The sequence below is a fragment of the Oreochromis niloticus genome, linkage group LG11 (assembly GCF_001858045.2).
Source record: "Oreochromis niloticus isolate F11D_XX linkage group LG11, O_niloticus_UMD_NMBU, whole genome shotgun sequence".
Lineage (NCBI taxonomy): Eukaryota > Metazoa > Chordata > Actinopteri > Cichliformes > Cichlidae > Oreochromis > Oreochromis niloticus.
Genome location: NC_031976.2, coordinates 8,668,484 through 8,694,588, shown reverse-complemented (window position 1 = coordinate 8,694,588; position 26,105 = coordinate 8,668,484). Strand labels below are relative to the sequence as shown.

Genomic DNA, 26,105 nt, shown 5'->3' with positions numbered 1-26,105 from the left:
GTCTGTCCTGGTGAGTTAGTGTGGAGAATAGTGTACGGAGTGTGTGCGTGTTTGTCCTGAGCATATATTTGTGTGCTTGTGTGTTAAGCAGTGGGAAAGAGGGAAATGGAATAAAGTGTTCAGACCACTGGAGCTGAAAACTACCCATACATTGGTTTGATAAACAGCAGGAGAGGCCACTGTGGTACACAGCTAGAAGAAGTGTGCACATATGTCTGTGTGTGTGTGTGTGTGTGTGTGTGTGTGTGTGTGTGTGTGTGTGTGTGTGTGTGTGTGTGTGTGGGAGCCTGTCTGCATATGGCCGTGTACGTGTGTGTCTCAAGAATGAAATAGAAAAAGAAAATGAGAATTCCGTTGTGGAGGTGTATGTGCGTGTGTGTCTTGTGCTGAAGTGCAAAATCAAAATGAGATTGTGTGTATATTGGGCATCCATGCGTCTCTGCGACTGTTCACACATATGTACGTGAGAAGAAAACCTTTTGTAAACACCCTTCATTCTGCTGTAATTCCACTTTTCTGAAGCACATCAGCACATTTTCTCCATCTTTTGTTGCTGCTTGACATGATGCATTTTCACTTCTGCTCTTTCAAGAGAAAAACAACACAGAAAAGAAAAGATGAGATCATTGACCAACGGCAAACAAAATGAAAATGCAGTCAAGCGGCGCGGTCCAACGTGGTTTTGTTGTACGATGTGGAAGAGATATGCACCGATATCATGCAGAATGACGGAATATTAGAGTCTGAAGTTAGAGAAAATATACCTGCTTTGATTATTAAGTAAAAGAAAATTATGTATAGGAGAAGGAAAAGGGAAAAACAGACGTTGATCTCGTGTCTCATTAACTTCCATGCTGTTGCTATGAAACTGAAAATTCAAAACATAAGTCTTTAAGTTATCGAATAACTTCGCTAATGAGCTTGCATCTCTCCGTCTTTTCTTTTTGTGTGTCACACTCACCATTAAAGCAGAGACTTATCTATAACACCAACACCTGTATTCTTATTGTAACATTAGCATTATTAAGTGCCTATTTTTGGCTGTTTCCTTATTTAAAGGGGAATAAATAAATACAAATAACATTTAATAAAAATAATAATGTTTGCCTTATGCCCGATGCCCCACCTGATCCAACCCCACAGGGATTCGTGTCTTCTCCCAGGATCGCACCGGGGATCTTTCGATTATGCTATTCCCAAGTGACAAACCTTATTATAAAGTGCGCACCCAATGAGCTTTGCTATGACGTTTTACCTTGCTTAGTCAAGGAATGTGCCATAGAAATACATAAATAAATCATAATGACTTTGATTGATCTGCAAAGAGAAACAGTTAAGAGGACTAAGAAAAGAAGTCAAGCACGGAGGAAGCTCTGAAAGTGAAACACGCCAATCACATGCTGATGACTGTCATTTCTCTTCTTGAAATAGGACCGGCATGATAACTCAACGTCAAAATTAGAAAAGCGAACTGAGAACTAAGAGTTAAAAATACACATAAGTACAAAAGCTGTTTTTTGCACTGTTTTTCAGACGACTTATCACAGCGACACACTACAGATGGCAAAATTTAATGACAGAAATGACCATTTTGAGCAGACTGGAATTAAAATGATCACTGAAGACTAATTTAAAAGTAATCCTATCAGACACAGAGGATGATATAACTTCTAAATATTAAAAAAGGGGTTTTTTTCTGATTTGCTTGGCAATTTAATATTTACTGGGGTGGCAATATTCTTAATATTGAAATATTAAGACGGGCAGCACATGCTCAAAAACTTTTGCACAAATTTTACTGAAACAACAATGAAACACAAGCAAACAAATTAAACCATAGAATAAAATTCACATCACTTTCTGTTTAAATAAGAAACACCTGCCATCCAGCACCTGTATGCAGTTTTTTTGTTTCAAGTAGCTTGCATTGTTTGTTGTTGCTAGCTGACATGCACGAGTTCAGAACTGGCCAGTGGACCACCTCGATCCGGCCTCCAATATCCTCCAACCTTAACAACCCTTCCAAAAATTAAAAAAAAATACCCTTAAACCAAGTCTCCACCTGCAGCAGCTTCTGTTAGGGCGGCCTTCCAACTCACACACAGCAGATCAAGGACTACCATACCCAGGTGCACTTAAAAACAGCAGGGTTGGAGTGTGTCAAACTGTGGGATGAAAGCATCTGAGGACTGCCTGTAGTTTCTTCCCTCGTTTAGTTTTGACTAAAGAATTTAGACCTTCATTCTGATCCGTCCTTGTTACTCAGGGATACGTAATGTCAAAAACAGGAGTCATAAAGTGATGTTGTATCTGCAGCTTAACATCTGAGTCCTAACCCTGCTCTGAGGCTAATTGATTTTCTGTGCACCGAGACATTAGTGACCCCATATTTACCCCACTCTCAGCTGGCTAAAGCGTTGTGCAATACACCTTAGACACAATGGTTAACACAAATCTACGTGAAGGTCAGCACTAAAGTTGATAAGGCCTATTATTCCACTGTGTCGGCTCGGAGAGGGGACACAAATCACAGGAAACAAGGAGGCTAACACACAGGGGGCCTCCCGGATAACACAAATATGTTCACAATGCACTCTAACATACATTCTTTCTACATGCTCATCTGGCTTTGTTTACATTGTGTGTGTGCATAGCGTAGGTGTATTTTGCTACACTGATTGTGGTTGATTATATAAATACATAAATGAAAACAGCAGATAACAAAATAGAAAAAAAATACTGTTTTTTTTCCTTGAGATTATTTGTATTCGGCTTTAATAAAGCATCTAAAACAGTCACGTGAAACATTTTAATCATCCATTCAAATCCCTGACAATGGATTCATGCGATATTCAACACAGTAATAGGAAGATAAATTAGCTTTCTGTTAAGTAGATAAGAACATTACTATTAATGTCAGGAGGTGAAAAGAAGAAGAAAAGAGAGAAATCAGGGACTGGATAGAAAGCAGTGAAGAAAAGAGAGAGAATAAATTGGTGTACAAGTTCCAAGGTTATCCATTATAGTCCCTGGACTGAGAAGAGCAGCAGCTACAAGAGGAAGAAATGTTTACTCTCCTGTAACAAAAACGAAAAGCACTGAAATTTATCATGCATTCAATTTTCTGATCCTCTGATCTACTTGAAGCCCATTGTAAACCTAATCTGCGGGCATCCGACGGACTATTTTTGCATTATTAATTATTTTAATTGAGATCTATAAATTAAAAAATGCACCATCATTCCATTGTAATATTTTGTTTCACAGTTTTTTGACACCTCTTGATATTAGCAGTTCAACTTCAAACTATTTGTTGCAAAGGACGAAATGCCAGCACAGCACTAAGTCGTCACGGTGCAGTCAGCCAATTCTTCAAATGTGTTTCAGAGAGCTTTGAAACACATTTGAAACACAGCCTAGTGTTGCTGCCTATTCTTCTATATCATCCCGTCCACCTATTGGTCTGCTGGGAGGAACGATACAGTTAGTTATTGGTTAGAGGTTAGAAGACGGGATCATGTGCACCTGACTTTAACACGCTGCAATCTCAATGACAGAGATAACTGCCAGAAATGCAACTAAACAGAGAACGGGGAAGAGACAGCTAATGAAACGTAATGAGCTGTAACAGCGGAACAAAGGACTTTTTTATGCCTGGAATCTAATGGCAAAGGTTGATACAGACACAGCAAGACACACACACACACACTTAATGACCCATTCTGTGCAAGTGGCTGTAAATTCCTGTTTATGACACTGAAGCACCACATCTGAACTTGCTCACAAAAGGGTTTTGAACACACACACTTATATAGGTCCCCAATGTTTAATCAGAATTTGACACCCAGTACCAATGTCTTGTTTATTTGCCTGTTCTTTTTTGTTAATTTCCTTTTTTTCAGGGAAATTTTTCATTATATACAAAGTTTATTACAAACACATTTTTCAGCCCTTCGATGTATCGCTGAATGATCACATATTAAATCATAACATTTTTTGAAAATACATCCCAAATAAAAGGCTCGCAAAGCTGATGAGACACCAGATAATGGTATGTAATTAAGTTGGCCACTATATTTAAAATAGTGTTTAAAAATCCAAAAACAATCAGTGTCAGATTTTCAATCCATGTAAAAACAATTCAAAAACAAATAATGAGGAGGAAAAATTATACCAATTAAAGAGCACAAGAAACAACATGAAGTCAACATCAAAAATATAAGGAGCAACAAGATCTTATTCAAAAACTCCAAAAGTTAAGAGTGTGTATTTCCAATATTCTTTTTTCTTCATTCCCACGTCTATTGCCTTCATTGCTTCACCACTCTCACTGACTATTCAATGCATCCATTCACAAGGTGTGAAAAAGCCTCGGTTGATGAACATCCAAGTTCTCAAGGTTTGAATTGCATGGAATAAGAGGCAGATGACACTATCATCTGTACCATCGCTAAAGCTTACAGAGAATGGTCCAACAAAGAGAAAATATCCAGTCAGTATCAGTTCTCTGAGTGAAAATACCTCGTTGATGTCAGAAATCAGAGGAGAATAGACTGAATGTTTGAGCTGACAGGGAAATAAGCACTCATTGGAACAACAGTATACTTTTAGAACTGAAGAGCATCTCTAAAAGCACAAAAGATTCAAGCAGATGCTTGGATATATTGTGCATGATGATGGCTCCAGCAGTATAAGACCAAGAGCCAGTCAGCTAAGAACAGGAAGATGAGGCTATAATTCACACATGCTCACCAAAAACTGGACAACAGAAGACTAGAAAAATGTTATCCAGCCCAATGAGTCTCTTCTGCTGCAACATTAAGATGGTCAGAGGGTCAGAATTTAACATCAACATCATGAAAGCACGGTCCATCTTACCTTATGTGGTAATAAGGTGGTGGAACAGTTTGGTGGATATTTTCCTTTCATACATTGGGCCCATTAGTATCAATTAAGCATTATTTAAATGCTACAACTTGAGTGAGTATAGTTGCTGACCATGTCATCCCCTATGACCACAATGTACCCATTTTCTGATGGCTGCTTCCATCAGCACTTTCGGGATGTGGCGGAAAAGAAGATTCACATCATGAATGTGCAACAACTGTGAGACGCCATCATGTCAATATGGACCAAAATCTCTGAGGAATCTTTTCAGCACTTCCTTGAATCTATGTTATGAATAATTAAGACAACCCTGAAAGCAGAGAGGGGCCCAACCCACTACTAACAAGTGACAGCAAAAGTGGCCAGTGAGTATATATTTGCAATACAACATGCATAATATATACGACTCCCAATGTTTGGAAGTGTGAAAGTGAATCCAACTAAAATCCAAAATCGGAAGCAAAATGAAACTAAACTAAAATAAACCTACAAATGATATAAGGATCAATATCACAGGAACATGGTGGAACTTTCACAATAAAATTAAGTCAAGACAACTAAAAGTAACTGTGCTACTGGCCAAGAAGAAATCGAACAATGTTTCTTTAATACAAAGCCGAGGCTACGTATGGCCTAGCTGGACTATGGTGAATGTATTCTGATGAAATTAACTTGGTGGGGGGGAAAAGCCAATCTAATGTGGATTTAACAGGAGCAAATGAAATTAATATGCAACTTAATGAAACTAATATTGTGAATCAATTTGAACACAAAATTACATTTTCATAGGTACTCCCAGGTGAGTCACTGTGCCAGGCTTTTGGTAGGATTAGCAATAATAAAGCAAAGAGGATGGTTCCCTAGGTTCATCTACAAGACCCAGAATAAAATTACCATGTGCAAAATAATTTATTTATTTCTTCTTCTTTTGGGGAGGGGGTGTTTGTTTGTTTGTTAATTTGAAAATATGAACTCTTAAGGTCAAAGTTCTAAGGCTCAGAGTCGTCTAATTGTTGAGGTTTTGGCTGTATTGTTGTAGTGTCTTTGCCCTAAGCACCTTGAGATAACTGTAATCTGGCGCTTTGATTTACTACATGTTGGAGGCCATTCTAAAATTCAAAACAGCACTAGTAAAATTCTAAGAAAAAATATCTCAATACATGACAAAAAAAAAAAAAAAGCATGGGGATATCAACCGGGTTTAAGACACGTTCAGTTTTTAAACCCTAAATTATACGAGATTTGCAACTTTTCAAAGATCTGTGGAAGCCCTCCACCCTGAAGCATGACACCTACTTGACATTTGGCAAGAATAGAAGAGAACGCCCTCAAATGAATGCATCCCACGTGTTCATATAAAAAGACAAATTGGCAACAAACTCGAGACATTTAAAGCTACACGAATGAAGACACACACATAAATGATTTTGAGTGTTCTCTTTAGTTATTTAAAAAAAAAAAGTGAATGGGAACGCCTGTGTCCCACACAAGGACTTCTCTGTTTTAACAGCTGACAAATGTCACCAGTGATGTCATCAAGACCTCAGACGAATAATTACAACTGATCATCCAAAACCAGAAAACATAAAGGACACATTTTGTCTTCTTTCCATTACACCCCCGCGCACACACACACACACTTTAACCTTAAGAGGACCATGTCAAATTACTGACAGCAGTGGCTGACCAGCTCATACAAAAGCGCATATTAAGCTTGGATTTTGAGTAACATAAGTGTTATCTGGAAGAGATTTGGTCGATTCACCCAATCAAATATTTGAATAATCCACTATTCTACTGAAGCCGTTTTGGTTAAAAACAAGAGGATTTATTTGTTGCTAACCCAACCCTTTGGAAAACAACAGCGAGATCATCTGGATCAGACACAGACCTCCTGCTGGCAGGAGGTTCCAAGAGACTGACATCTGCACACCCATACTGCAACACAAAGAAACACAATTCATATACAGTGGTGTGAAAGTGTTTGCCCCCTTTCTATTTTTTCATGTGTTTGTCCCGCTTACAGTAAATGTTTCAGATCATCAAACAAATTTAAATATTAGACGAAGATAACAGAAGTAAATACAAGATGCAGTTTCTAAATGGAGGTGTTTATTATTAAGGGGGGGGAAAAAGTGTATGAAAAAGCAACTGCCCCCTAAACCTAATAAAAGGTTGGGCCAACCTTAGCAGCAACAACAGCAATCAAGCTTTTGTGATAACTGCCAATGAGTCTTTTATGGTGCTGTGGAGGAATATTTGCACACTTATCTTTGCAGAATTGTTGTAATTCAGCCACATTACAGGGTTGTAAAGCATGAACCGCCTTTTTAAGGTCATACCTCATACCATATGTCAATCAGATTCAGGTATTTGACTAGGACACTCCAAAGTCTTCATTTTGAGTTTCTTAAGCCGTTCAGAGGCGGACTTGCTGGTGGGTTTTGGATCACTGTCCTGCTGATCAGAATTGTTGTGCTTCAGCAATTCTGATCAGCTGGTCACACCTGGGAAACTTCACCACTGTTCCATGTTGTTGCCATTTGTGGATAATTGCTTTCAGCTTTAGAAATGGCTTTATAACCTTTTCCACGCTGAAAGATCTCAATTACTTTGTTTCTCATTTGTTCCTGAATTTCTTTGGATCATGCATGATGTCTGACTTTTGAGGATCTTTAGGTCTACTCAACTTTGTCAGACAGGTCCTATTTAAATTGTAAATGGACTGATTCTTACATAGCACTCAAAGCACTTTATACAACTTGTCTCATTCACCAATTCATACATGACTTTTTTCTATGCTTTTCCAATGCAAGTGCTTTCTATCTAACATTCACACACATTCGTTCACACACATCTACATTAAAATATAAGAGCTTAGGCAAGGAAAGTGCTGAAAAACGAAGAAAAATAAACTGTGCAGTTTCAAATATTGTGTCTTTCAGACCAACCAGGAATAAACCAGCTGCACAATGGTGACCAATTTTAAGCAACACTTAGAACATTACAGAAAAGTGCTGTCTCTGATGTGCACACTTGATGGCAGATGTTGCAAAAGACTATTTATTTAATTAAAACAAAAAAAAGTGTCAATTTAGATGAAAAACAGTGGCCAAACCAGTTAAACGTACAGATTTTCTACATGAATCAGATCAAATGTGCTCTAAGAAGCTTTACTCTGGAACTGAGCTCTGCAGATTATGAACATCTGAAACACAACCGGCTCTTTAGGAAAGACTCCCACAACTTCTCAGTTGATGCTTTTTAGAATTAAAGCAGTTCTTAACCTTGGGTATTTATCCAATATAATCATGCATGTTGCGTAATAATAACATCACTTTAAACACATTGTTGAGGTGAAAGATAACAAGCCCACAAGTGAGGGAATACAACAGGCTATATATTTTACTACCACCAACAGCAATGCTAGTGGTTATACATCAAAACTGACACACAGTTGTTGTTAAATGTGTACGGTAAGAAAAAAAAAAAAAACACATGAGAGCTAAGTTGTTACATATAATGACTTCAGTGACTGCAGACACCATATAGGGGGAACTTTGCTGATAAAACAAATACAGTTAAGCAGCAGCATGATAAGCATGATCTTACCACGTTAAGTGCGAAAATTAGCATAAGAATGCTGCTGCAAGTAGTCCAACAGATTCAAGGAGAAAGCTGGTAATTCTAGTAAAATCTTCAATTCCCTCACTGACTGTAATAAATGTAAACACAAGAGGTTCAAAGAAAGAGACGATGCACTGCTGATTATATGAAGTCTTCTTAATGGTGCTTAGGAACAGCTTAAGCTTGTTTACTCGACAGCTAGTTAAAAAGCAGGAGGGCCTGAACACATCTGTACAAGAACAAATGACTGTGTATTTAAGTCTAGAATGCTATACTCACAAAGAGGATTATTGCTTTGGTACAAGAGTACTTGGTCTGGGAGTCAAGCCACTAATATATAGACCCGGAAGACATGCATTTGGATGATTGATGGATTATCCTCAGTGGAGGTCCAGCACTAGGAATTAGTCCGTCATAACCCTTTTTAACTTGTCTACTGAGAATATAGCACATGGGTTAGAGGAGGCATATCTGTAAACAACATAAAATTCACCCATAAAGTGCAGCTGTGCAAGTGGATGTAGGTCTCAGAGTCTGTCTGTGTATTTAAGACTTATTTATCCCTTTCTCTGCAATACAATTGACGGATAATCTACAATAATGTAGCTAGCATGTCTGATAACATTTTATATTAATATGCATGACAAAATTTATATAAAATGTAGAAAACTTATTTTTAAATTAGCTAGGAGTGACTTAAAAGGCAAAAGGCATATTGCAGATCATTTTCTCCATCATCACAGCGATGATGGAGAAAATAAGTTTTTTTAAATTATGCTTTTGTAATAGTACACCGAGAAGTAACTGAGAGGCGTGTTAGGCCTCTTATTACATTTCCACTTGATAAATACCAATATATGTTCATGAACATACTGAGATTTCATACACACATGCACACCATATGAAGTGATTTAAAATACCCATATTAATTAGGCATAGAGATGCGCTGCTCAAGTAGCTGAGCAACCAGAAAGAGAGAGCACACCGACATGCACATGCAGTAAACTGGGAAGGCAAGAAAACTGTATTCGGTTGTAACATAAATACTTTAGGCTGTGTTTTCTGTTAGTGTCTCCGTGTCCTACCCAGTGTTAATTGAGATGATTTCAATGAGAGGGTTCTTCCTGATCTTGGGGAGGTCCAGTCGAGCTCCTCCAAGTCGTCGGCCTCCATCTTTCTTCTGACCCAACAGACGAACTGAGTGGCCTGAAAACAACAAAAATAAAAATCATCTCACATAATCAAATAATCCTACTAAAACACTGACTGACTATCACGCTACTGTCACTACTGCAGATGGATGCAAACGTGTTTAAAAAGACACCCTGAAGTATGTTTGCTGCTGTGCCAAATTGCACTGCTAAAGAGAAAAATAAATACAATATAACGGACGTAAGAAACATTTTGCCCGTATTGGTTGTCAGAGCCCTTGCTCTCTCTTGAGTATGTCTCTCATCAAACTTACAATGCAAACAATGAGATTATATTTGCATACATATATTTTCACCCACAAGCAAAATGCCAAACAGAAATCAAACTTCCATTGTGCAAAATCGACCTCAAATAAATTGCTCTCATCTATTGTGGATAAATTTAGTATGAACAGGACAATGAGGAAAGACATAATAGCAGATCGAAGCACATGCAAACAGGGTTTTTCCGGTCTCAGAAATGGACTTGGGGGGCCTCTGACTCTCATTAACACTGTTTTGGGGTTGGGAGGGGTACTCAGTGTGTGTCCATGCACACTATAAAAGTTGGTATTCAACAAAAAGTAGAACCAAAAAGAACAGACCAATCCTATGCCTAACAACCTCACACAGACTAGGGGTTAACAAACACAATGGATACACAGTAGGAAGAGGGTAATAAGGCCCAGCTGAATACAATTAAGACAATTACAAAGGCAGGAAAAGTAAAAAAGGAGGGAACAAAGACAGAAAGCCACACTGTTTGTCAACATTCAAAAGAAAAAAGGAGTTAAACTAAAAGACTGACCAAGAATAAAGTCACATAGTAAAATGGAAAAAACAAACTGAAATGCAGGTGGAGATAAACACGAAGAAATGAAAACAGAAACAAAGAATCGACAAAGAGCATGGTGCACTAATAAGATAAGACAGTATAACCTATGTTATACTTGCACCAAAAACTGATAATATTAGAAATGAAAAAAGGGGATCCTCTACATAAAGAGGGCTACTTTACTCACAGTGAGAAGTAATAGCAATTATTTATATGTGGCTATCATAGTGTCAACCAAGGCAAATGAAAAATCCACAGCTGAGCCTAACAGCTAGTGACGTCTAGCCTTTGGTGTGTGGAAATGGGACGCAGTATTCTCTCTTCTCTAACCATTTAATAGGCTGCTAGCTAGCTGTGTGCGAGATGGAGGCGCTGAGGGATGGAATTGTCTTCCTGTTTTCATCCGCTATACAAGGGTCTCTTGGGAGGGTGGGTTCAGAGCAGGAAGCATGGTTATCAATCGGTAGATAAAAATGACAATCTGCCCCAGAGGAGGACAAAGAGCCAATCGTTGAGGCATGACTGGTCTTAATATCCCAGTACAAGCAAGGAAATACGAAAACGTCCCTTGTGGAAAACAGCTGGGATTTGGACCACATTTGGCCCCACATTTTTTTTCCTCCCTTGGATCTGTGCGTCCACCCTCAGTCATGAAACAAGGATTGAAAACTCATGCATGTACTAATAATGCCCTGAAACATTTGGAATATGTGAAATGTTAATGGCTACAAAAAGTCACAAGAGTAATTTCGGTGCAGGTTTGTGGTAAAATCTGTTTTTAGAATTCCCTCTCTTTCCATTTTCATATTGAACATTTATTTCTGCACGGTGGGAAAATATACTTACTAAACATAATTGCAAACACAGACTTGTCAGGAAAAAGCAATTACCAGTATGGTGCTGGATTTCCAGATGTTTTTTTTCCCCAAATAATGAGCTTGTCCATTCTAATAAAACTGGAAATTGTCATTCCCCACATACTCCTTTGCTCTCTAATACTGCACAGGACCCCTGTCACTGTGACTACCGCAGAAGACTCGAGAAATAATCTCACTGCCAGCATGGAGTCACTCCAGGAACGTACCCAAAGCCAAATTCAATTTCAGGGCCTAGGGGACCATGAATGGGAAGCAAGAGATAAAATAGCTAATATGACTTGCTGAAGAAAACCAAAGAACGCTTCACTATTTGTCATCTCAATTACAGAGTTTACAGAGGCCAACTGCTGTGATGGGCAACCCTGCATAGTCATAGACACACACACCCCCGTCAACTAATACCACATTTTCTTGTGACTGACTGCCCTCCTCTTCTTCCTTCTGAACTTTCCTCAATCTGTTCTTTTCTTTCCCTTAAATCTAAACTGCTAGAAATGTCCTATCCACTCATAACATCCCACTAAAACACGCCAGAAAAGAGAAGAGAGGAAAGGGAACGATAGATGGATGTGAGGCTAAGATTTGTAGATGCTTGGATGATGATGAAAGATGTGTAGGATAGCCAGATGGATGGTTTGGAGGGAGAGGTAGAACGCTAAAAGGATGACCTTTTGACCTGTGTCTGATGTCTTATAAGCAGAGGGTCTTGTTGAGCTTTCTGGGTTGATTGTAAAGTAGAAGGCAGGAATAGGGGGGAGGTGATGGGAATATATTGAAAAGAGGGGACAGAGGTGGCAGATGAGAAGGACAGGAGGGTTTCATGTTTTTCATTTATCCTTTCAACATAAGTCTTTATTAAATATGTAAGACCGTCTTCGAAAAAGCTGTTTATGTCCTGACCAAATGTCACACAAATCAGTTTTGATGGGAAATTTTCAACGCCAACATTTCCGAAGAGTGCTTCCCTTAAACGTCATCCAGGTTTTGATGCTTTACAAGGAAGATTTTTTGGTCACATCTAGAGAGGCTCTCTCAGAGCGGATACGATACTCAGAACATCTTCAGATGACTTAAAACATAAGTAAAAGTCCTAAAGTTTGTCTTTTGGTACCTGCTCTTCATTTACTTCACTTACTGTCATCTGTCTGCATCTGTTCAACCACACTTCTGCTCGGCAAAAAGGTTATTAATACTGGTGAAATAAGGATCACAAGGTTAGACGGATGCCATATTCTCTGATCTGTAGCTGTACACATAAACTATCCTAACTATGCTTTTTCTACTCCCTGTCTTTGTGTGGCATTCACACACCAACTATAAACTGTTTCTAAACGATAAATGAATATCAGGTGAAAAAGTACTATCCAAGGGCATATTCACAGTGAAAGAATATGAATATTAGAAGTCCTAATAATAAAAAAAGAAGTCCCAAGATCAGATTATTAGTATCTTTTTTCCATACATTCTTCTTGATTAAAAATATTTTACTCTTTTTACTCATTTGTTCTTGTGGTGTGTATTTGTCTGTTGAGCATTGCTGAGAATCATAAAAGCTGCCCTTGTAAAAATGTGTATCCACGGGTGTCATTAAGGTGTCTTTTTTTGTTTTTGCGTAAATGGAACTGCCAGTGGGCTCGGAATACAAGACGGAGTCAAAGCACGGGTTGTTGTTAACAAGAAATTAACTTCTGGCACAACTAAAACAAATTGATCTGGATAATCAAGCTCGTAACCACAGTAACACCAGCACCAACAAGTAAATAACACTGTATAAGTGAGCATGCACCGACTAAGCCAGGAAGTCAACCTGAGATAACACGACGGGATAAAAACACGTCCTATCATTTACTACAGGTAGTAACTTGAAGTCTTTATTACACAGATGCACTATGATAAAAAAGCAGCTTTACAACTGTGAGGTATCCTTATGAAATCACGGATGTTTAATTCATTTAAAGCCTGGAACTAAATGAAAAAGTCACACATGCTAAGAAGCGAGTCCCCAAAAGCATGTGAGTACTCTTGTCATGTGGAAAACAGGACCTGCAAGCAATTTCGGCACAGCAAAGACCTGTATCTATTAGCAGTTCATTGAAGTAAGTATTTTAGTAGCCATTACGAAAGGCAAATCCCCCAGCTTTAAGGTTTATGCCCAGGCCTCTGAGACGAAATAACAGCTCTCAGTTTATACGAGGTCATAAAGAACAGTAATGATACTGGGGAAATTAGTTTCTATGGAGGGGCTGATGGTGGGAGGAAAAGGGGAGGGAAAGAAACAGGGGGGTGAGAGGCGAAAGAGAGGAAGGGAAGAGATCAAAAGATGTAGGAAGGGTGGGAGAAAGAAATGGGGGGGAAAAAGACAGAATGAGCAAATCACAGAGAAGAAAGAGGGAATAAAAGTCACAGAGTAGATGTGTGACTGTGAGCTTGTGTGCAGCCTGACAGTTTAGGCTTGATGACACATTGTAAAATTAAGCCTTAGTTCAGCTGTCCTTCATTAGAGTGAAGCCTGCAGTGCAAAGTAGTCACTCAGACGCGCACACACGCGCACACACGCGCACACACACGCGCACACACACACACGCACAGTGTAAACTCAATCTGTTCTTTATTAGAGAACAGCTGGGGGTGTATGACAGCTTGACTAGACTCACTCACACTGTAAACTCTCTCTGACCTTCATTAAACAGCTAAGTGTGGTGGTTCGCTAACAGTTTAAACGAATGACCTATAACTGCCATGTGTGTCTGTCAGTGAGCTGCTCAGACAGAGCAGATCATCTAAGAAGCAGCTCAGACAGTTGGACAGGTTTCGCCACAAAAACTGAAGATTTTGCTTTAAAATACATACTAAAAACAAATATTTAGTCAAATGTAGTTGTTTTTTGTTCTTTTTAGTTTACCATGACAACATAAAATGCATGCTCTTTCTGGATTTTTTTAACAGTGTTAGTATAATATTAAGTCATCAGCATTTGGTTATGTGCTCTTCTGATGCAGTGTGATACACTCTGATTCTTACCGGTCAAGTAGACTGTAGTAAGGTAGTAAAAGTGGAGAGACTAAAATAAAATGGCTAAAATAATACACGCGGTGGTTAGCACTGTGACCTCACAGCAAGAAGGTCCTGAGTTCAATTCCACCATCAGGCCGGGGTCTTTCTGTGTGGAGGTTGCATGTTCTCCCCGTGTTTGCATGGGTTCTCCCCGGGTCCTCCAGCTTCCTCCCAGTCCCAAGACATGCACTTAGTGGGGATAGGTTAGTTGGAAACTCTAAATTGCCCATAGGTATGAATACGGCAGTGAATGTGAGTGCGAACGGTTGTCTGTGTATATGTGTCAGCCCTGTGACAGACTGGCGACCTGTCCAGGGTGTGCCCTGCCTCTCGCCCTAAGACAGCTGGGATAGGCTCCAGTGCACCCCGCGACCCTGCCAAAGGATAAGCGGAAGCGAATGGATGGATGGTTGGATAAAATAATACATCCTTGGATCTTATTCATTCCAAGCATAAGTGCATATTTGTTTTGTGTAGTAGTCGGGATATGGATTTGTGTTTGAGGACCTTGGTTTTGAGTTTAATTGTGGTGGTTAAGCTTGGCTAGGGAAGACATTACATTAAAGACCACACAAAGACAGTAAAACAAGGATGCGTGTGTGTGTGCCTTTGTGTGGTAAAATACCTTTAACAGCCTCGTCCACTACTTCCACCACTCGATCAATCTGCTGGACCTGTAACACAAAGAAACAAGAGAAAACTTTATTGATCCTGGAAACCCAAGTCCTCACAGTCAAACAGAAGCCTGATATTGACGACCCACGGACACACTGATACTCGGATCCACATTTAAACAAGGTGGATATGCAAATATACACAAAGGCCATATGCAATAAGAGCAGAGACAAACAAGTGCAAAAAGGTACAATCACCAGGCAGGATTAAGGAATATGGATTTCCTAAATGCCACTGAGTGTTTGTTGTGTATGTGCTGACAAAGATGTTCTGTGATAGATCAGACCATATAGGTAACAATAAAGCATTACCCAAGTCCATAGCTGTGTTTTTCTCCTCATTGTCTCACATGGAAAACAAATCCTGTAGTTCTGCTAATGGATACTGTAATGAACCACCGCACTAATATAAAGAGAATAAACAAGACCCCCACAGGCCACAGTTTAATAACAGGCAGACTTTAAGGAGGGTAATCTGGATACTAAAAGAGCCAGAATATTAAACGAGTAGTTCAAACTTTACTTATCTACCGACCGATATTACATGAAGAGGAAAGGAAGCAGAACGAGTGAAAGAAAGAAAGAAACAGAACACTGTAGTGACAGGAGGAAAAAAAAACCTGATCATTTTTCTGCTGTTATTTTCCTTTCGCTCCTCCCAGCATCCCTTACACCTCGAATTCTCTTCACTTTCGCTTTACATTCTGGCCCTTGGCACTGGCTCTCAATGCCTTCAGGCCCATCCCTTAAAATAAGCCTCCTTTCAAACACACACACTCAGGTTCACACTGTGCTTTGCAGGAAGCAGTTACTTGCATGCCGCATGCCGGAGTAAAACCTTTTTCAATGTAATGGTCAAGCAATCTGGGCCCATTCAGAGCAGCAGCAGGCGTCCCTACTTAGAGAAAAAGTCAGGTGTACATTTCAGCTATTAATTTAGATCGCACTTTTCAACTTTGGCTGTTTTTAAATCCTCCATTGTACCCATAGAAAGAAAAAGATAAATACTGATATATTCAGCAGGGTTGTTGTATGTAAAAGCAGTCACATGTCTACTGGATGTGATACATTTCTGGCTGTGTTTAAGCTTTATTTTTAAGGTTTGTTGTTCTATTACCATAACTTAATGACAAGCAGTAATGTGACATCTATAGTATTTTGATTGAACTTCAATAAAGTCATTAAAAATGTATATTTTTAAAAAACAGGACCATCCTGTGAAAGCTGAGGTGTGACATGTCCTGCTCACAGCTTTGCATGCCCATTCCGATCCTCTGATTACTTAACCAGGACTGCGTAGGTGTGTGTAGGTGTGCGATGCATGTCAGTTACAGGATGCGACAAGTCTAGCTAAGAAAAGCGAAACACTGCAGGCTTGCGTGACTGTCTATGAAGCTCACACAATACATTTGCAGTCATTAAACAGCAACTTCAAACAAAAAAAGCACAACAGCAATAAAACACCACTCATAAAAGCTGGCAATACGCACACAGGTCAGATAAAATGAATTCAATAGAAAGGCCCGCCTATTTATTTTTAACTACACTCCTTATCTGGCCGTTAGTGCAATCACTATACACAAATTCTGAACTTGTATTTGCATCCAATTTGCATAACCCACCAACTGCCACTATCACTACATGTTCCATTGTGGGAATACAGAGGGACTCTGTAACAAACCCAGACATAAATATATGAGAATGCACAAAGTGTGCCTGTTCATGCATGCGTGTGTTTTTAAGTTAAAGATGCTTGTCACTGAAAGCTCTGGCAGTTATAAGCTGTTTGTCCCTCACCCTGAAGCCTATTATATACACAAGCCTGTTTATCTGAATAGAATCATATTATGCATGCATGTCACTATATCTGAATCTTATTAAGTTACATAGTGGCATTTTTACTTAAACTGAATAACATTATTTATTGTTAAAGATATTTAACTTAGCATTTGAGCTGCCCTCAATCCATTCAATTTAAGGTAGTGGGATGCTGCAGACTTGTCAGCTGCACATTTATGATGCAAATCTCATATTCCACCACATCCCAAAGGTGCTCTTCTGGATTGAGATCTGGTGACTGTGGAGGCCATTTGAGTGCAGACATGTTCAAGAAATCAATCTGATATGAATGAAGCTTTGTGACATGGTGTGTTACCCTGCTGGAACCAGCTAACAGAACAGGGGTACACTTTATAAAGGGTTATGGTCAGCAACAACACTCGGGTAGGTTGTGGTATTTAAATGATGCTCAGTTTGTACTGAAGTAAATATACCCGACACCATTGCACCACCAGCACCTTTGTATGGAGCCTGAACTGTTACTACAGGGCACCATGGATCCATGTTTACATGTTCTTTACTCTAACTTCTGACACTAACATATGAAGTTTGGTAAGCTTGTGCAAATCGTAGCATCAGTCTTCTTTTCTTAGCTGACAGGAGCTCTCATGGCACTGCCTATCTGCTTCAAGGTTAGACATGTTATGCATTCAGAGACGTTCTTCTGCATACCTCATTTTTTTTGATTCACCGCTGCTTTCCTACCAGCTGCCACTCATTCTTTTTCTCCTGTTTTTGGATTATTCTCTGTAAACCCCTAGAGATGGTTGTGTGGGAAAATCCCAGTAAATAAGAAGTTTCTGAAATATTCAGACTATCCTGACTGGCACTATCAACCAGGTCACATTCAAGGTCACGTGAAGCACCTTTCAGGTTAAACTTCAGCACTTTGTCTTGACGTCTACAAGCCTCAATGCGCTCAATAGTTGCCATGTTACTGGGTAATTAGTTGTCTGCATTAACAAGAAGCTGAACAGCTGTAACTAGTGAAGTGGCCACTTTGTATATGTGTTAGGCACAGAAGTGTTAGGATGATTTTGTCCAGGCTGCACTGTGGGAGTGTGCTGAAAAGCAAACAAACAACGAACTGAATCAATTATTCAATGGGGAACACTCATTTAGCTATTAACTAACAACAGACTTGACATATCCATTAGTTCCTTTCTGTGACAGCAAAGGTGAAACAGAATAATTCATCTGCTCTGTATCTCTTTGTTATGCACTCCAATCACTCACCAGTGGCTGGTAACCAAAGCAGAATAGCTCAGTTAAAACAAGTAACAAGTTAAAAGTTATTTATTGTCATATATTTGTCTGTTTGCCGCTTGTACTCTCTTAAATATATTAATACTAGTAGTAAAAGTAACTAGAGGGCTAGACTGCCCCATGCCACCTTTAAAGGAAGCAGTCTATGCTGAGGAATCATTGACGTGTCCTTTCCTAGCTCCGTCTCTGTTCACCCATAACACCTCCCCATAGTACAGGAGTTAATGTACCCGATCTTCCTCTTCATGCAGAACATTTGTGACTGGGAAATGTTCTGCCTGAAGAGAATGAGTACAAGGCAGAGCAAGGTTAGCTGCCCGGTGAATGACATCCCGATCAATCTCGAAACGCGTGTCCGTCTGTACTCGTCATCGGACACAAAGGAAGATAAAGAGACGCACCCTACCATATATTAGTCAGACTTTAATAAGTCAAAATACACAGATGTTCAAATAAAGTACACGTACCCCAATGATGCTGAGACCTTTGAGGTAATCCATCCTTGGCTGGGCCTGGGGAACGCATCCTGCTACTACCACCTTTTTCTCCTGGTCCTGGGCTTTTCTGTGCAAAAGAAAAAAGAAATAAGCATACAATAAGAGGTTAACTGTAATATATGACAAACACTACTGTTTTACTGTTCCACTTTCTGATTTAACCCAGGAAAAACACTATGATCAAAAATATACAGTTAATGTATCCTTTGGATCCTTTTCAAGATGAAAATTTTATTTTAGAACCTCAACGGTTAAAATTAAAAAGAGTTCTTTATATCATATGTGCTTAAGTCTTCCCCTCCGACCATCTGTGTGCATGTAATTTTTGATCTCCACTAGAAAATTTCTTAGGCTGACATATTCTAATGCAATTTTCAATGAGAGTAAATACTTTTCGATAGCTTGGGAAATTAATGAATCCAAGCTTATGCTTCATTTGGCAGAATGCATCTGGCCCCCGACCCATTAAAACAGATTTCCAAACGGCCTTGCCAAGCCAATCACCACTGTTTATTTAAAATGACCACACTGTAGGCTTTTTACATTTTCACCTCAGCCCTACATTGCACATTTCTTTGCTCTGACTGATTTAAGGTCCAGAAGCGTTTTCATCTGTAGCTGATGAAAACAGCTTTTGAAATCATTGCTGGAGTAAGATGTTCCCAGCTAATTGCATTTATCTTTGCATGTAAGGCTGCTGTGTTCCTAAGTTATTAATGGATAACGGCTTGACAACAGTGCAAACAAGCAAAATCAACCGCATGCAGTGATAAAACCTGTCTGTATGTTCTAGCATATGAAACAAACCTCCAAATTCTTCTGATACCCAATTCTTAAAGTCAAACTCTAGAAGTTACAGAAAAAAACAATTTAAACTAAAGTGTGGATTTAATTAAAAGTAAATTGTGCACATCTATGAAATAAATCTTGGTGGAACTTAAAAATTAATTTAAAAAAACTAACGTGAGTTAATTGTCCTCAGAATTTGCCCTGTCATGCAAATTCACTCTGCGACAAATTATTAGGTGATCGAGAAAATGCTCAGTATATGAAGTTGAGAACACCATTATTTCAGTCACTAAATGGTTGAGCCCAAAAACGTACAGGTCTAGTTTTTGATTGGCCACTGCAGTACCTTAATTCTTTCCGTGTTCACACATTTTGGTGTAGATTTGCTGCTGTGCTTGGGATCATTGTCCTGACGTAAGACTGAATTTCAGCCAAGCTTTAGCCTCCAATTTGAATCTAGAATATGTTGGTAAACAGAAGAGTTCACGGTCGACGCCATAACTGCAAAGTGTCCAGGCCCTGTGGTTGCAAAACAAGCTCAAATTCTTATCCCTCCCCACGACCGTTTCTGAACAGTTGGCATGAGGTTGGCTGATATGCTGTGCTTGTTTTTTTTTACAAACGTGGCGCTGTACAAACATGGACAAAGTACATCGCTCCAGAAATCTTGTGGTTTCTTCAAATGAAACTGTATAAACCTTAGCCATGCTGCCATGTTCTTTTTTTAGAAAGAATTGGCTTTATCCTGGCAACTGTACTGAACTTTCACATTTAACATGCTAACTGCAGCCTGTAGCTTCTGAGATGTAGCTCTTGGGTTTTTCACAATTTATCCGACCATTACATGATCTGAACTTGGAGGGAATACGGCGTAATGTAAAAATTTTCCAACCGGCAATCGTCAGTCCAACAATCGCCGATGGGTGATATGTTCGCGCATGCGCGGACTTTTTGATGGGCGGAGCAATGTAATCATGCACGGACAGATTTGCACGTTTACAACACAGAATAGGTCCAAACATGGACGAACTAGTTTCCCCCCCCTCCAAAAAAACCAAACAAACAAACAAAACAAAAAAAACCGCTGTCAGCGTTAACGCGGCTTAAACACGGTCATCACGATTAAAATTTTTAACACTCTCAACCCATCTGGAGCGCAGAATGAACAAAATTTGGACAAACTCCCGAAATGCGTTGACAGAGACATTTCAGGGATTTTAACTCAGTCTGCGCTCCAGATGGGTTAAATGTTAATCGTGTCATTAACGATAACGGGTTAATGCTGACGGCACTAAAAAAAAAAATAAAGTCGCCAATTTGGGATTTCTTTGGCTTTAAACCGGATGAAAGAGGTAAACCTAAGGATGTAACCAAAGCGGTGTGCCGCTTGTGCAGACGTAGAGTGCGAGGTAAGTACTCAAACATGACTACCTTGCATGAGCATGCACGTGTCCACCATCCGGCTGAGTATGCTAGACTATCACCAGCTTCTGCAACAAGTATTTGGGCGCACTCTGAGGAGGGTGCATTTGCTCGCAGATGAAAGAGGGTGCTGTTAAAACAGCGCTATTAATTTTTTTTCTATTGACTGCTTCTATTAGCTCCATCATTATTAGCAAACTTCCTCATGAGCAAATAAATAAATAAATCGCCCTTGTAAAAGCTATCGACAATAGATAGTCGATATATTCGTCCAATCGCCCAACCCTAGTATGAAGCACATATAGCAAAGCATGGATTAGACCTGAGGCGGAAAACTAGTAAACAACGCACAATTTTTTCTTTTCACATTAATTAAGGTACAGTATGTGTACATACATGTGTTTTTTATACTACTTAAATTGGTAATGCATAAAATCCAATATTGACAGTAAAACAAAGCGATGTCAAACATTTCACATTGCATGTCAAATATTTACAATATTGATTAATAACTGGTAAAACACTTAACAGGGCTTTAGAAATCCTAACTGATAAGACAATCTGAAGCAAAAAGCAGCGAGGTAGTGAATTCATGAAACAAACCAGAAGGAAATTGTGTGTGTATTTGCGAGTGTGCATGTGGATTTATGCAAGTCTTTATGTCACATCCAGTTAGTGACAGTGAGATTTAAGGCATTCGGTCTGTCTGACAAAAGCTTTTGGAAGAGCTGCCCAGACTCTGCAATGAATCTTTAATAATGAAGCCTCCTGACAGCTGGAGTGAAAGAGGGAGGTAGAGAGGGAGGGACGGAAGGGGGGGGGGGATGCTTGTAAGTGAGGTAGGAATCATAGGAGTAGGCAGCAAGGAGCAGCAATGAAACTGGATGCAGAACTGTCAGCTGTGTTTTAATTTAGACTGTTTGATTCTTCAGGAAAACAAAGAAAGTGATGAAGGTGGGGAGGGTGGGGGTGGGAGAGCATGGTGTGATGGGAGAAAGATCTGTGAAGGTAGACATCGCAATTCAAAGCCAGTTTAATCTGTCTCGTGTATGAGAAATGAGGGGACTGATAAAAGCTAAAGTTTGTATGAGAGAAGAGATGGAGGGGAAAAAGAGATGAAAGGAAAAATTAAGGACTTTTGTCATTATTTGATTATAAGAAGCTGCTTGCATTAGGCAGTGTAGTTTCAGAACCTGAGTCTGTTTTACTGGAAAAACAGGTACATCAGTGCACATACAAGGGAATTTGAGTCCAGTATATTTAGTGTTATATAACGCTTGTATATAAATTCTAGGAAAAGGGATAGAAAGAATGAGAGTTTTCTAACACCAGAAAAAAAAAACGGTGGGCAGACATAAACTTTCATGACTAGGTTAAGTGAGTCAGAAAAGCCCGGACAAAAGAGTCGGTATCTGTTTAGAGTAGCTTGTTCTTCCCACACTGGCAACACCGCACATACAGACACACTCACAGTAGGGGTGCGTCTGCATAATTCACACTGTCTCCTGCCAAAATGCGCCAAACGTTCCTTTAATGCTCTGCTCGCTCTTTGCACACAGACTCGGAGCCATAGCTGACACAGCGAGTAAGCAGACAGCGCCTGAGTCGCCGCCTCAGTGCCCCAGGGGGAACGGGCCAATCACGCCGCACGCAGTTCCTGGGTGGGATGAGACGGAATGGGATTATGCGATGCGGTTGCCGTGGTGATACTTTTGAGCCCAACCAAGCGCTCGTTGCCAGTGACCCGGACTAGAGCAGATGTCCCCCAAGATCAGACGACGAGGTGTGTGTGTGTGTGTGTGTGTGTGTGGGACTACACACACGTTTCTCTTTGACTTCTTTGGCACCTCGCCCTAAATCTCTACGGCCCTCTGTCAACTCTTTGTCACCACTCTCCATTGCCTCAGGACCACACACACACACACACACACACACACACACACACACACACACACACACTGAACACCAACATGCTTCAACGATACAATGCATACACACGGTCCTGGCTGCCAACGCCATCAGTGCACAATATTCTATGCATACATGTATGACCTCTGTGATATGTATGCATGGTACAGAGTGCTGTGTTGTACATACAGGTTTTTAACAGCTCAGTAGACACAGTGAATCAGTCAAATTAAACCAGACTAAATGTCCAAGTGAATTGATCAGGTTGACTTGGGAGATGTCCCTGCTATGAATATGACATTAAAATAACTTTAGGCACTGGATGGACCGCAGTGCATGACCTATATAAAGGCCTCTTCAACTTTGTCACAACAAAACCTGAAGTGAAAGAGAGGCCCTTCCTTAGTGGATTACAGCAGCCGCTGGAACTGAGATGTAGTGACATCATATAAACGGAGCTAATATGCTGAAGTCTCCATAAGTGCCACACATCTGAAAAAAGGTTATGATGACAAGAAAAATGACAAACAAAAGGTATCAATCTTTAGCCTTTTTATGAAATGCTTTTTAACATCGCACATGGAGCATCACTATGGGTTTATAGGAAAGTTTTGTGTTGATCTGAACCGAAGACTACTATCCTACACTGCTATGGTCAACAAGTTAGCCACTACCTCCCACAGAAACATTTCATGTGTATTTTCCATTGTTTAGATCAAACCACAACAATTATCAGAGGCACTAAAACCTAGACGCCAATCTAGTGAGGTTTCTTAGTCAGAGCAAGAATGAAAGCCAGGAGTCTGTTTATTAGGCAGAAACTATCACAAAGTTCTGTGACTCAGACTTAAAAATCAAAGACCGATTTAAATTCTCCTTGTGTGGTGCTGCAACAGTTCCAGTGTGTCTGCCATTGTTGGTTTGCACATTGTGCATCTGCAAGGCCCACTGGATCTCATTCAGTCTTGCCAAATGGCAGCACTTCAATTTTAATTTTATTTTAGCCTCAGGATGTTTCAAGAAAACGTAGCATGGGCAATATGACCCCAAGGAAAGAACATAATAGCATATATTCTGAATATATCTGGTCACATCATCATGATCCTTGATGGAAAAATTCAGATGAGTTTGCCACATCTTCTCTACACAAGTTTGACTTCCATGGTATCATCACAGTCACACACGTGCAAGTGCAAAGAACTGTAGCATCGCACTGGAAGAGGTCTAGAGGTGCACAAGGAGGCGATGCTGAAGGAAAAACCATCTCTACATAAACATATCCACCATAGTTTGTGGTTTTGTATTATACTTCTTTCTTTCTAGCCTGCCTACAGTTGTTGGTGGTGTCGTAGTGTAGAGGTCGCACGCATAAGTCCATGTGGCCGCAACAAACTGGACACCAGCACAGAGTTTTGCGCACACCCTCTGATTTTGAAGGTCACATCACAGACACCAACAGACCCCTAGCATACTTGCAAACATGGTGAGTATAACGCTGGTGTAACTGTGTCCTCTCAATGACTCTCCCTGCTGCTCAACATCCTCAGCCCTACATAGTGGGGGAGAGGATGAGCTCATTACACACACACACACACACACACACACACACACACAGAGCCAGCCATATGCTCCTTTACAAGCATGTTGCTTAAAGGATGAGGTCATACTGGTAAGAGTAGCGAGGAGTTTTGTGTAGGTGAGATGTACACATTGGCGGTTTAGCGTGATTTGAATTCGATGCATTTTGGGGGAAGCAAAGTCCAAAACACACACTTACCAATATGTCAGGTGTGTCCCTTCTTCTCCTTTCCCTTTCCTATATCTGGCTTGTCCTTGCGCCTCTGTCTCCCTCATCCTCTCATCTCCACTCCGACAGTTGTTTCTGGCTGATTTGACAGCGAGCCAGCCACTCGGCACACTCCTGACCTCTCTGCATTAGCATAAGCAGCAAGGGGCAAGGTTAAGTACCCATCAAGCCTCAGTAATTAAGATGTGAACCGGTGTGTGCACAAGTGTGTGCGAATGTGAGGCCAAATGTATCTAATCTTCCACTTCATTTATGTGCCACTTCCACAAACTTCTACATACAGAATAATTCAGTCTCACAGATGGTCACTGTCCTAATTTCAATTCCAGGATGGATATCGAAGTCTAAAACTTTACCTTACATACGTTTGAGCTGCTTCAATATATGTTTTATTCATTGTTCCATATTTATTTCCCCACGTGTTTCATCCAAGCAGCAGCAGCAGGATATGGATCTGCACTGACTGACAGCACAGGCTGTTACTCTGATGAAGAATGTAGCCTTCCCTGAGTGAATAAGTACATCGGCAAAGTTTACCCAAAACAACTGTCAAAACACAAACAATATAAATAAAACAGCAGCTAACTCTGGGCCTAAGGGATCTGACTGCAGACAAACTAAAATAAATGAAAGCCATTAATGTAGTGGAACAGGATCCTGTAGGAGATGTTGCTGAGAGAGAGAGAGCGAAGAGAGAAGAGGGAGAAAAGCAAAGCGGGATTGAGTGAAACTGTGAAAAGAACATCTTTATAAGAAGGAGAGAGAAAAGACAGCACAGGGGTGTCAGAGAGGAAACGGTTGAAGCTAGAAGAGATCAAACGCAGGGAAACCTGAGAGCAAAGTCTCATAGATCCCACCCGAAGTTAACTGCCAAATGTAAGGTTGACCTTTTAAAGACCAACGAGCGTCCATGAGCGATCTATTCCAGCTCAGACGGTCAATACAGTACAGCAATACTCTGTTGCTGCGACTGAATGATTAAGCCTGATGTCTTTAACTGCATTTACACTAACTTTAGATTACAGAGGCTCTCTTTATCAATATCTGTTATTATTGTTGTAATATAGGATAATGACGACTGCTAGGGCTGTTCGATATAACGATATATATCGGATGACGATATAAAAACGTCTATCGTTTCATTTTACGCTATCGTTTGTTTCGTGGTGTCGCAAAATAAACTGTTTACGGCAATATTTTTTCGTGGTTTTGATGTCACTGTAGTGGCTATATTAATTTCTCTCTCTCTCATATTTAATATAACCACACTACGGACGGACAAGCACCTGTTTTTATGCGTTGTCGTTAGCAGCAACGACGGTAAAACCATCGCTTGTTTATTTTCCACATAAACCTTTCACAATAAAGCTCAAGATCCTGTTGAGACTTTTCAAAATAAACTGAATCATGTGAAAAATTATGCAGAGTATTT

The 26,105-nt window shown here is 39.9% G+C and overlaps 1 protein-coding gene across 2 annotated transcripts in view; it reads right to left on the bottom strand.

Annotated features, from left to right (window-relative positions):
• Positions 1-26,105, bottom strand: part of cdkal1 (CDK5 regulatory subunit associated protein 1-like 1) — a 242,918-nt gene that overhangs the window by 150,403 nt on the left and 66,410 nt on the right. For both annotated transcript variants that reach the window (XM_025911505.1, XM_005450542.4), the window contains exons 5-7: positions 18,718-18,814; positions 15,097-15,145; positions 9,600-9,720 (exon numbers count right to left, since the gene is read on the bottom strand). In XM_025911505.1, the coding sequence (XP_025767290.1) occupies positions 9,600-9,720; positions 15,097-15,145; positions 18,718-18,814 (267 nt within the window). The remainder of the gene's footprint in view (positions 1-9,599; positions 9,721-15,096; positions 15,146-18,717; positions 18,815-26,105) is intronic.